General features: G+C 26.1%; 1 protein-coding gene across 5 annotated transcripts in view; it reads left to right on the top strand.

Annotated features, from left to right (window-relative positions):
- Window positions 1-13,568, top strand: part of LOC145241281 (uncharacterized) — a 292,029-nt gene that overhangs the window by 174,894 nt on the left and 103,567 nt on the right. For all 5 annotated transcript variants that reach the window (XM_080104025.1, XM_080104023.1, XM_080104024.1 and 2 more), the window contains exons 30-32: window positions 2,750-2,910; window positions 12,747-12,960; window positions 13,253-13,459. In XM_080104025.1, the coding sequence (XP_079960151.1) occupies window positions 2,750-2,910; window positions 12,747-12,960; window positions 13,253-13,459 (582 nt within the window). The remainder of the gene's footprint in view (window positions 1-2,749; window positions 2,911-12,746; window positions 12,961-13,252; window positions 13,460-13,568) is intronic.

Here is a 13,568-nt window from a genome sequence, read left to right as displayed (position 1 = left end):
TGTGGCCCACCTCTCTTGGGACATCACGCAAGGACCCCTGATCGTCTTCGAAAACTTCGGCTTGTGATGTCTGGTTCCCTGAGGTGGTCACATCAGATTCCTGGTATGCTGAAAACGAATAGCAAAGCTCATGCAGGCAAGAAAGGAAAACAGACACTTCTACTAGAGTTAATTTCACAAAAATTACAGACTTTTTACAGATATATACACGTGAAGTTCTTAAGACATTTCTCTTCGGAGACAAGCGGTTCAAGACAACTGGAAACAATGTCAAGAGAGTATGCATAGCACCTGGTATTTCTAAATGGTCACCCATTTTAGTAATGACCAGGCTCAACAATGCTTAAGTTTAGTAATCTAATGGAAACAGCTATGTCAATGTTATGTCGTACACTACAGAGTAAAACACTGCATACATTGGCAACAATGCTAATCAAGTATGTTTGAGTATGCTTTAAAAAATTTTTATTACATTTTTTTTTCTCAATTTGAATTGTAAAGTAAATTTGGAAATTTTAATATGAAAAAAACCCCAATTATTTGCTAAATAATAATAAAACCTTTATTTATTGTGTATAGAGTGTCGAAGAATTATCTCCCTTATTCTTGGTTAATCCTGAAGTCAGAGTCTAATATTTAGATTAAAAACCTATCAATGTTATGACAAGGATTATGTTATTTGACAATTTTGTTTTTCCTTTAAATAGTCAGGCTAGCATGATATATAATTGGATGGGTTTTAGATATGTATTTGGTGACTAAAGTGGGAGTGACAATGGTTGTCTTTTATATAAAGAAAAGGTGAATATGTTAGTATATAAATCTATATATCCAATGCTGCAAAGACTAAGCTCCTTTCCTTTCATGACTACAAGAAACCTTCTCAACCACCACTAGCTATGACTAATAATACATTACCTGGAAGTACTTGTTCAAACTCCTCAACTTAATGTTCACAGGGAAGATGAGTTGGAACAAATACATTGAGAGCATTACCAAGGCTGCTGCAAAGAAGGTGGGCTCTCTCTACTGTGCTAGAAAGTCATTTATGCCTGAGAGTATTCTGTACCTCTACAAGGACACCATTCGCCCATGTATAAAATATTGTTGCCACATTTGGGCTGGTGCACCTGCTACTAGTCTTTTCCACTTAGTGTTCAAAAGAGAGTCACCTACCTAATAGGTCACACTATCAGCTAGGCTTCAGTCGCTGTCCCATCGACGAAATGTTGCATCCCTCTGCCTGTTTTACAAGTACTTTTATAGTAGGTGCCCTGATGAACTACAAGACCTTGTACTTCCTTGACCTAAATACCTCTGACAAACCCGACAAACAGCAAAATCACACTCCTTCGCAGTAGAAATTTCTAGATGTAAGAAAGTCTTCTATTCTAATAGTTTCTTCCCTAGGACTAGACTTTGGCATTCTCTTCCAGGTTCCTGTACTGTACTAACATGCAGAAGTTCAGGTATAATGTAAACAAACATCTTACTGCTCAACTCTCTAGGTAGTACTTCTGCAAATTATGTACTAGATAGTAACCCCCTACATTGAAGGGGCACTGTGAATTGTTTGTGGTGAAAATGCAATAAAACAAGCGAAGCATGCATAGTCCCCTGTGAGTGCAGTGAACGAGGCATAAAAAAATCACTAAGTTCAGCCCTCCCCTTCCCATTTAGCTCCAAAAGTCTCCAGGGTACGTCAAATCCTGGTGAAAATGAACAAACGGTGCAGTTTTAGGCCTTAACATATGTAAATTTGCATTCTGCACCATGCAAAAAAAAAAAAAAATGACTAAGTTTAGCCCCCAAAGTCTCCAAGGTGTTAACATATTTAAACTTGAGTTCAACACCATGCAAAACTGCTAAATAGACATACACAGAAAATTTTGGACAAATATGGTAAAATAATCCCAAAAATGGAGTGGTTTTATTAGCCCTAAAAGAACCCCTGGGGTACATCGAACAGTTATTACGAAGTATAGACAAAAAATTATATAGAAATTAGTTACAACTTTTCAGAAAGTTTTATAAAAGTCCAAGGCATCAACTTTTTTAATAAGCGCAAAAGTGTCAATTTTAGCCATTTTAATCCGAAAGCACCTGTAGGGGAGCAACCGGAGTTTTCCCCCAAAATCCGTTCTATTACTTTTTTACTTATATCATGTTTAATGTTTGCACAAAATTTTTTAAATTTCAAGGCGTAGTTATTGAGAAAAATGCGGACAGACGAATGGACGAACGAACGAACGAACAGACAAGAGTGAATTTACAGGTCCATTCTCCTTTTGTTGGGGGACCAAAAAGAACATATACATATATATAAAAATATCAGTATCTGTATTTAGATTTTATGTATAAAATTTTCCAGGAAAAACAATTGAAGTGGTCACGAATCTCTAAGTGTTGAAGAACTGTGGGGGAAAAACTTCCCTTAAAATTTTAAACGTATCTTACCTTGATGAAATTTAAATTATATCTATAACATTTTCAGGGAAGACAATGGAAGTGGTTCGAAATCTATACAATGTGCAAAATCTGTATTTACTTCGAACTATATTAGTTGGTGAAATGGGGAGGCAGTAAAAAGAAAATAAAGTAATATGGTGATATGAATATATAGTAAGAAAAAAGATGTAGTGCTGCTCATTGAATCTTCGGGTCTTCCTACTATATCTTTTTATTATTTTTACGGATTCTGTACTCATTTTGAAAGACATTGACACATCTTTAAATGGATGATTTCTAGGAGCGCCGGAGTGAATTGGAGGGTCTTGATTTGGCCATTGAACGCCAAAAAAATAACCTGAAAAAGATGAAGATTGAGGAGAGCCAGTTGGAAACGGAACGGAAAAAAGCCAAAGAAGAATTGCAATATCTCAAAGAATGCAACAATCGAAAGATAAAAAGGTGAACTCTCTTTTTTTTTTTTTATTATTATTTTTTCTTTCTATTTGGTTGGCGTCTGTGATGAAGGATATTGTAATATTTTGCCAAGGATAAGAACTTGTGTACTCTGTGTGCCATCTGTCAATATTTCAATATTTATTAGTTCATCAAATATTCAATACATTCTTGAATAAAAAAAATCCTAATCCTTTATCCATGAGTTTTCAAAGATGAGGTCTTCTCATCAGAGGATAAAAATCAGTAAAGAATGGATTACTGGATGTATTGTAACTTCAATGATCACATAGTCTCTATTCTTCTCTGTCTGATACTTTGGATTTTTACTTTGATAAAAAGAACATATTTTTATATATATTTTTTAGCTTCATGCTAACCAGTAATACATTCTTTATTTCTTGTGTTGTTATTCATACAACGTTCAGGTAACTTCCGGCCTTCTTCAAGTATAACTACCGCGTGGATTAAATAAAGGATTCTGTTTGAAATTTCATGCAGATTCTCGAGTTCGACAGAAAGATGTCTGAGTTTGTTAAGATACACTTGAAAAAGTTTGGAGATTACATCGGCTGAAACGGTGTGTGATTAACACTCAAGATGAAAACAGTTATGTTGTTATGTTGTTAGTCCACCGGAAAACACCGGAAAGTAAAATAGTCGATTATTATGATGATTATTATAATGGTGGATTATTATGATTTGTAAAAGTAGAATATCAAAAGGAATGTTATTAAAGTGAAAAAATATTTACAATTGAAATATTGACAATAGTTTTCAGGAATGTAACTTGATGGATGAAATGACATTCTGATTTTTATGTTTTTCACTAAGAATGTATCGGGCGGTTTTAGGAATTTAGGCAAAGAAAATGGATATACAAAATACATTTTGGAAAAAACAACAGGCGATGTGTTTTGATGCTATGTAGAAAGTGACGGCAGAAAATGAAGTAAGTTTTAGATTACACGTAGAACGTATACAGTAAAATTGGACAGACAGACGAATGGCAGTCATAGAAGCACTGGACTGGGTAATTGACCATATATAATTGTAATGAGTAATTGAACATTTATAATTGTAATGAGTAATTGACCATATATAATTGTAATGAGTAATTGAACATTTATAATTGTAATGAGTAATTGACCATACATAATTATAATGAGTAATTGAACATTTATAATTGTAATGAGTAATTGAACATATATAATTGTAATGAGTAATTGAACATTTATAATCGTAATGAGTAATTGAACATATATAATTGTAATGAGTAATTGAACATATATAATTATAATGAGTAATTGAACATATATAATTATAATGAGTAATTGAACATATATAATTGTGATGAGTTATTGAACATATATAATTATAATGAGTTATTGAACATATATAATTATAATGACTAATTGAACATATATAATTGTAATGAATAATTGAACATATATAATTGTAATGAGTACTTGACCATATATAATTGTAATGAATAATTGAACATATATAATTATAATGAGTAATTGAACATATATAATTATAATGAATAATTGAACATATATAATTATAATGAGTAATTGAACATATATAATTATAATGAGTAATTGAACATATATAATTATAATGAGTACTTGACCATATATAATTGTAATGAGTAATTGAACATATATAATTGTAATGAGTAATTGAACATATATAATTATAATGAATAATTGAACATATATAATTATAATGAATAATTGAACATATATAATTATAATGAATAATTGAACATATATAATTGTAATGACTAATTGAACATATATAATTATAATGAATAATTGAACATATATAATTATAATGAGTACTTGACCATATATAATTGTAATGAGTAATTGAACATATATAATTGTAATGAGTAATTGAACATATATAATTATAATGAATAATTGAACATTTATAATTATAATGAATAATTGAACATATATAATTATAATGAGTACTTGACCATATATAATTATAATGAGTTATTGAACATATATAATTGTAATGAATAATTGAACATATATAATTATAATGAGTTATTGAACATATATAATTATAATGAATAATTGAACATATATAATTATAATGAGTAATTGAACATATATAATTATAATGAGTAATTGAACATATATAATTATAATGAGTACTTGACCATATATAATTGTAATGAGTAATTGAACATATATAATTGTAATGAGTAAATGAACATATATAATTATAATGAATAATTGAACATTTATAATTATAATGAATAATTGAACATATATAATTATAATGAATAATTGAACATATATAATTATAATGACTAATTGAACATATATAATTATAATGACTAATTGAACATATATAACTGTAATGAGTAACTGAACATATATAATTGTAATGAATAATTGAACATATATAATTATAATGAGTTATTGAACATATATAATTGTAATGAATAATTGAACATATATAATTGTAATGAGTAATTGAACATATATAATTATAATGAATAATTGAACATATATAATTATAATGAGTAATTGAACATATATAATTGTAATGAATAATTGAACATATATAATTATAATGAGTAATTGAACATATATAATTATAATGAATAATTGAACATATATAATCGTAATGAGTAATTGAACATATATAATTGTAATGAATAATTGAACATATATAATTATAATGAATAATTGAACATATATAATTGTAATGACTAATTGAACATATATAATTATAATGAATAATTGAACATATATAATTATAATGAGTAATTGAACATATATAATTATAATGAGTAATTGAACATATATAATTATAATGAGTACTTGACCATATATAATTGTAATGAGTAATTGAACATATATAATTGTAATGAGTAAATGAACATATATAATTATAATGAATAATTGAACATTTATAATTATAATGAATAATTGAACATATATAATTATAATGAATAATTGAACATATATAATTATAATGACTAATTGAACATATATAATTATAATGACTAATTGAACATATATAACTGTAATGAGTAACTGAACATATATAATTGTAATGAATAATTGAACATATATAATTATAATGAGTTATTGAACATATATAATTGTAATGAATAATTGAACATATATAATTGTAATGAGTAATTGAACATATATAATTATAATGAATAATTGAACATATATAATTATAATGAGTAATTGAACATATATAATTGTAATGAATAATTGAACATATATAATTATAATGAGTAATTGAACATATATAATTATAATGAATAATTGAACATATATAATCGTAATGAGTAATTGAACATATATAATTGTAATGAATAATTGAACATATATAATTATAATGAGTTATTGAACATATATAATTGTAATGAGTTATTGAACATATATAATTGTAATGAATAATTGAACATATATAATTGTAATGAGTTATTGAACATATATAATTGTAATGAATAATTGAACATATATAATTGTAATGAGTAATTGAACATATATAATTATAATGAATAATTGAACATATATAATCGTAATGAGTAATTGAACATATATAATTATAATGAGTTATTGAACATATATAATTGTAATGAATAATTGAACATATATAATTATAATGAGTAATTGAACATATATAATTATAATGAATAATTGAACATATATAATCGTAATGAGTAATTGAACATATATAATTGTAATGAATAATTGAACATATATAATTATAATGAGTTATTGAACATATATAATTATAATGAGTTATTGAACATATATAATTGTAATGAGTAATTGAACATATATAATTGTAATGAGTAATTGAACATATATAATTATAATGAGTTATTGAACATATATAGTTGTAATGAGTAATTTAACATATATAATTGTAATGAATAATTGAACATATATAATTATAATGAGTTATTGAACATATATAATTATAATGAGTTATTGAACATATATAATTGTAATGAATAATTGAACATATATAATTGTAATGAGTAATTGAACATATATAGTTGTAATGAGTAATTGAACATTTATAATTGTAATGAGTAATTGAACATATATAATTGTAATGAGTAATTGAACATATATAATTATAATAAGTAATTGAACATATATAATTATAATGAGTAATTGAACATATATAATTATAATGAGTTATTGAACATTTATAATTGTAATGAGTAATTGAACATATATAATTGTAATGAGTAATTGAACATTTATAATTGTAATGAGTAATTGAACATATATAATTGTAATGAGTAATTGAACATATATAATTATAATGAATAATTGAACATTTATAATTATAATGAGTAATTGAACATATATAATTATAATGAGTAATTGAACATATATAATTATAATGAGTTATTGAACATATATAATTATAATGAGTAATTGAACATATATAATTGTAATGAGTTATTGAACATATATAATTGTAAAGAGTAATTGAACATATATAATTATAATGAGTTATTGAACATATATAATTATAATGAATAATTGAACATATATAATTGTAATGTATAATTGAACATATATAATGGTAATGAATAATTGAACATATATAATTATAATGAGTAATTGAACATATATAATTGTAATGAATAATTGAACATATATAATTATAATGAGTTATTGAACATATATAATTGTAATGAATAATTGAACATATATAATTATAATGAGTTATTGAACATATATAATTATAATGAGTTATTGAACATATATAATTGTGATGAGTTATTGAACATATATAATTATAATGAGTAATTGAACATATATAATTGTAATGAATAATGTAACATATATAATTATAATGAGTTATTGAACATATATAATTGTAATGAATAATTGAACATATATAATTGTAATGAGTAATTGAACATATATAATTGTAATGAGTAAGTGAACATATATAATTATAATGAGTAATTGAACATATATAATTATAATGAGTGATTGAACATATATAATTATAATGAGTTATTGAACATATATAATTATAATGAGTAATTGGACATATATAATTATAATAAGTTATTGAACATATATAATTATAATGAGTTATTGAACATATATAATTGTAATGAATAATTGAACATATATAATTATAATGAGTAATTGAACATATATAATTGTAATGAATAATTGAACATATATAATTATAATGAATAATTGAACATATATAATTATAATGAATAATTGAACATATATAATTGTAATGAGTAATTGAACATATATAATTGTAATGAGTAATTGAACATATATAATTATAATGAGTAATTGAACATATATAATTATAATGAATAATTGAACATATATAATTATAATGAATAATTGAACATATATAATTGTAATGAATAATTTAACATATATAATTAAAATGAGTATTTGAACATATATAGTTGTAATGAGTTATTGAACATATATAATTATAATGACTAATTGAACATATATAATTATAATGAGTAATTGAACATATATAATTATAATGAATAATTGAACATATATAATTATAATGAATAATTGAACATATATAATTGTAATGAATAATTGAACATATATAATTGTAATGAATAATTGAACATATATAATTGTAATGAATAATTGAACATATATAATTATAATGAGTAATTGAACATATATAATTGTAATGAGTAATTGAACATATATAATTATAATGAGTAATTGAACATATATAATTGTAATGAATAATGGAACATATATAATTATAATGAGTAATTGAACATATATAATTGTAATGAGTAATTGAACATATATAATTATAATGAGTAATTGAACATATATAATTGTAATGAGTAATTGAACATATATAATTATAATGAGTAATTGAACATATATAATTGTAATGAATAATGGAACATATATAATTATAATGAGTAATTGAACATATATAATTATAATGAATAATTGAACATATATAATTATAATGAGTTATTGAACATATATAATTGTAATGAGTAATTGAACATATATAATTATAATGAGTAATTGAACATATATAATTGTAATGAATAATGGAACATATATAATTATAATGAGTAATTGAACATATATAATTGTAATGAGTAATTGAACATATATAATTATAATGAGTAATTGAACATATATAATTGTAATGAATAATGGAACATATATAATTATAATGAGTAATTGAACATATATAATTGTAATGAGTAATTGAACATATATAATTGTAATGAGTAATTGAACATATATAATTGTAATGAGTAATTGAACATATATAATTATAATGAGTAATTGAACATATATAATTGTAATGAATAATGGAACATATATAATTATAATGAGTAATTGAACATATATAATTGTAATGAGTTATTGAACATATATAATTATAATGAGGTATTGAACATATATAATTGTAATGAATAATTGAACATATATAATTGTAATGAGTAATTGAACATATATAATTATAATGAGTAATTGAACATATATAATTGTAATGAGTTATTGAACATATATAATTATAATGAGTAATTGAACATATATAATTATAATGAGTTATTGAACATATATAATTATAATGAGTAATTGAACATATATAATTATAATGAGTAATTGAACATATATAATTATAATGAATAATTGAACATATATAATTATAATGAGTAATTGAACATATATAATTGTAATGAATAATGGAACATATATAATTATAATGAGTAATTGAACATATATAATTGTAATGAGTTATTGAACATATATAATTATAATGACTAATTGAACATATATAATTATAATGAGTAATTGAACATATATAATTATAATGAGTAATTGAACATATATAATTATAATGACTAATTGAACATATATAATTATAATGAGTAATTGAACATATATAATTATAATGACTAATTGAACATATATAATTATAATGAGTTATTGAACATATATAATTGTAATGAGTAATTGAACATATATAATTATAATGAGTTATTGAACATATATAATTGTAATGAGTAATTGAACATATATAATTGTAATGAGTAATTGAAAAACAGAAGAAGCAAATTCCCTATTCCTATCAATAAGGAAAGCTAAAGGCTACAACGCTTCTGTTGTCTCTTTGGTTCTCCAGCCGCTTTTGTTTCTAACTTGTTTTTGCAACATTACATTTATCATTTAACCACATTCATCTTACCTGTCATGATAATTACTCATCTAAAAATCAATTGTTTCATACTCACTTTGTAGGCGTAAGATTTTAACTTTGTTTAAAATATGTGATATGCAGATTAACATAGCAGGGCACACAATGCCTTTAACTATTTGACAATTCTTCATCATTTTGCGACCTCAGTATGAATGATGGAGTTCGTTAAACTTTTCACGTGTCTGTTTATGTTTGTGCACGCTACCACTACACACATTGGAAAGCAGGAGGACTGACCTGACCTTTCACCTACAAACAGCACCTTGGTACTCCCAAATGGTCACGCATCTAGTACTGGCCAGGCTTAGCGTTTCCTAATTTTTATAATCTGAGAACTAGTGTGTCAATGTGATTGTGTTGTATATTACCATTGTTATGAGTAATGTCAGAGGAATAAAAATGAAGTCTCGTTTCAATGAATTGTTTAATATTTATTATTTAAGGGATTTAATGTGATATTCAATGCCGCTTCAGCCACTTTTACCCTTTTCGGTTTCATTTTATAACTTTGCTATTGTAGAAATTCAAAGAAATCTTTATTTTTTTTATACTTGAAATAACTTTACCTTATTTAATCTATATATATCTATAAAATCGAGAATGTGTCTAAGGAGACTTCTCAACCTATATACCCAACGAATTTTGGATCCACAGACTTGAAATTTGGAACATAGGGTATTCAGACATGTGGAAAACTTTTTAATCGGTTTTCATGCGGGAAAAAAATTTTGCTTAGAAGTCAAAATTGAAAAATTGGTACTTGGGAGGGGTCATTGGATTTTTATCTGTTTGTCAATTGTTTACCGACTGCGCATGTGAGAATCTTTCACATTATGTTAAGAATAAGTAGGTTTGAAAACACACTTTAATGACCTTGTCAAGCTGGCTTTTGACCTACAGTCTTCATGTTTTGGTTTTAATCTCAGCTCGAGTATTTTTTTTTTTTTTACTTATAAGAAGTGAGCTGTTTAGAAAAAACATAATGCTGGCATGCACATGTCTCAGTTTCTTTCTGTTTTTTTTTTTTTTTTTTTACTTCATTTTTTTAAGAGAATTTAATGTTACGTTTAATACCGGGCAACGCCGGGTACATCTTCTAGTAAAAAATATAAAATTGATTCATTCGATTTCCTTTTGGCTTGCTATATTTGTGTATTGCTAAATTACATTGAATGAATTTGCACAAAGATCTTTTTGTTTTGTCTTCTATAAGAAGGCTGCCACGAGTGTCTTGTTTAATTGTAGTATAGATTTTATTTCCTTTGGATTGCCTATATTCAGTTATAGTTATTAAAAAAAAGAAAAAAAAAGATGTAACCTTTTTAGGGTACAAAATTCATGAAAATGTTATTTAGCAATTTTGCTTTTGTGTGTTTTTGTTGCTTTTATTTACTAATGTAAACATGCAACATGTTAAGAGGTTGCATGTTTGTGCTGCGTATGCAAATAACAGATTTGCTGCAAGTGAATCATGTTTAACAAAAGAGAAGAGAGAAATTAGAAAATATGTCTGATTTAGAATTTGACCATTCAGAATTTCATTTTCCTACTTAAGAAAATAAAGTTTCTTCATATACGAGGTCCCCCCCCCACTCCATTGTGGTTATGACTCACACAGAGTCCACCAATTTAATGACTATCCATTTTTTTTTATATTCATGGAATTGGCAGCAGATTAGCTTTTTCAAGTGGATACTAGCTAACCATTATCTCAAGTGATCTTTCTGTGGTAGTCTCAGTGAGAGCTATATATATTTCTGCAGGGTCAGGGGAGGGGAGTGAATCCTCTGGGCATATCACGAAAATTGAATAAATCAATCTTCTACTTCAATTAAGTAAGTTATTCTATAATCTATAAGAATTTCTTGGAATTTCTAGCTTTGTGTAATGGATATTAATCAAGGATACGTCCTCGACAGTCAGTTTGACAGTCAGAATCATTTTGAAGCTAGTGAATTTTTTCTGTCCGGTTGAGGTATGTGTTGAGGTTGTGTGCAGTTCTAGGAGGTTCATCCTCCCAGGTTTTATCGTTTTTTATTGAGAAGAGATTAGTTTATTTTTAATCACCTGAGACACCTCTTACCAAGGAATGCTGACGAGGTTGTTCAGGCATTTTTTGTAGGCCAAAGTGCACTTTCTATAATATGTTGGTTTTCAATCCCCACTAGACCTTCTGTCTAACTGTTTGAGGAGGTAATTAACAGCTGAATACTTGACCTAATTGTTAAGAGCAAAGTCTAGTATCTGTTCTGACATGACTTCATCTTTTCTGTTCTCAGTCAGTGAAAGAGAAATCCTTCTAGACTGAAGTATTTTAAAAAAATTTTGTCTCAATTCATAGTGCCCCTTTTTTGGGGAGTTGGATTTTCCCCACATAAAAACCAACATAGTGTTTAAGTCTGCCCTCAGGTAGAGGCAAGTAAATATGGACTACAACAGCAAACTATAAAACGTAGCAGATTTTGAAAGGGACTTCCAGTTTTGCTTTAATATGCAACCACATAGCATTGCAGTGTGATTCTCTCTCTCTCTCTCTCTCTCTCTCTCTCTCTCTCTCTCTCTCTCTCTCTCAAGCAATTCTTTTCTTCCCTCAGGAAATACCCATTTGAGCAGGGCTTTGAAAGAGAAGATTTCGGTGATCCATCAGATTCCAGTTTTGACGAGCATGGTTCTATTTGTCAACAGCTGAGGTTTCAAGGAGAGATCAAATGTTTGGAGAAAACTTTACTCAAACGACAGAGTCAGCTGAAGCAAGTGGACCTTGAACTAAAAGAATGTAAACACGATCTCAAAAACACCAAAATGCAGGTACACTCTTTCTTACATTACTTAGATGAGTGTACAATCGATAATAATCCGCTAAAAAAAATTGTAAAAAAAAAAAAAGAAAAGAAAATATTTTAAGGCACGTCCGCCAATTTTTTTAATGTCAGTTTCATTAAGTTAATTATATTTCGATTTTTTACTTCTGGCATCCCAAAAAAGGCAAGTTTTTAAAGACTATCATTCATTGATAATCTGCTATAATCTTCGATAATATTAACCATTTCTACAGAAGAATGGTATTGTATTGACCATGTAAGCATTCTTTTGTTTTTAGGCTGAGGATGCAAAGACTAAGTATGATGACGTCACTTACAGTCTGGCAAATACAACACAGGAAACCATGGAGCTTGAACGCCGAGCAAATGAAGTTGGAGTTCAAGTTGTCACTGAAGCCGAACGTCTTAAATCGATTCAATCAGAATATCGGAATATGCAGCAGAAGAAGAATCGACTGGAAAAAGTTCTTAATGAAATCAACGAAGTGAGTAGAATTTTTTTTTTTAATTTTTTAAATCTCGGAAGGTATATTGTCAGTCGAAAAATTAATTGTTCAAAATTACTTATTAGGAATAAAAAGAAAATTATATATT

Source organism: Euprymna scolopes, chromosome 20 (genome assembly GCF_053919585.1).
Source record: "Euprymna scolopes isolate OS-2025 chromosome 20, ASM5391958v1, whole genome shotgun sequence".
NCBI classification, from domain to species: Eukaryota; Metazoa; Mollusca; class Cephalopoda; order Sepiida; family Sepiolidae; genus Euprymna; species Euprymna scolopes.
This window is presented reverse-complemented; position numbering and strand designations above follow the sequence as displayed.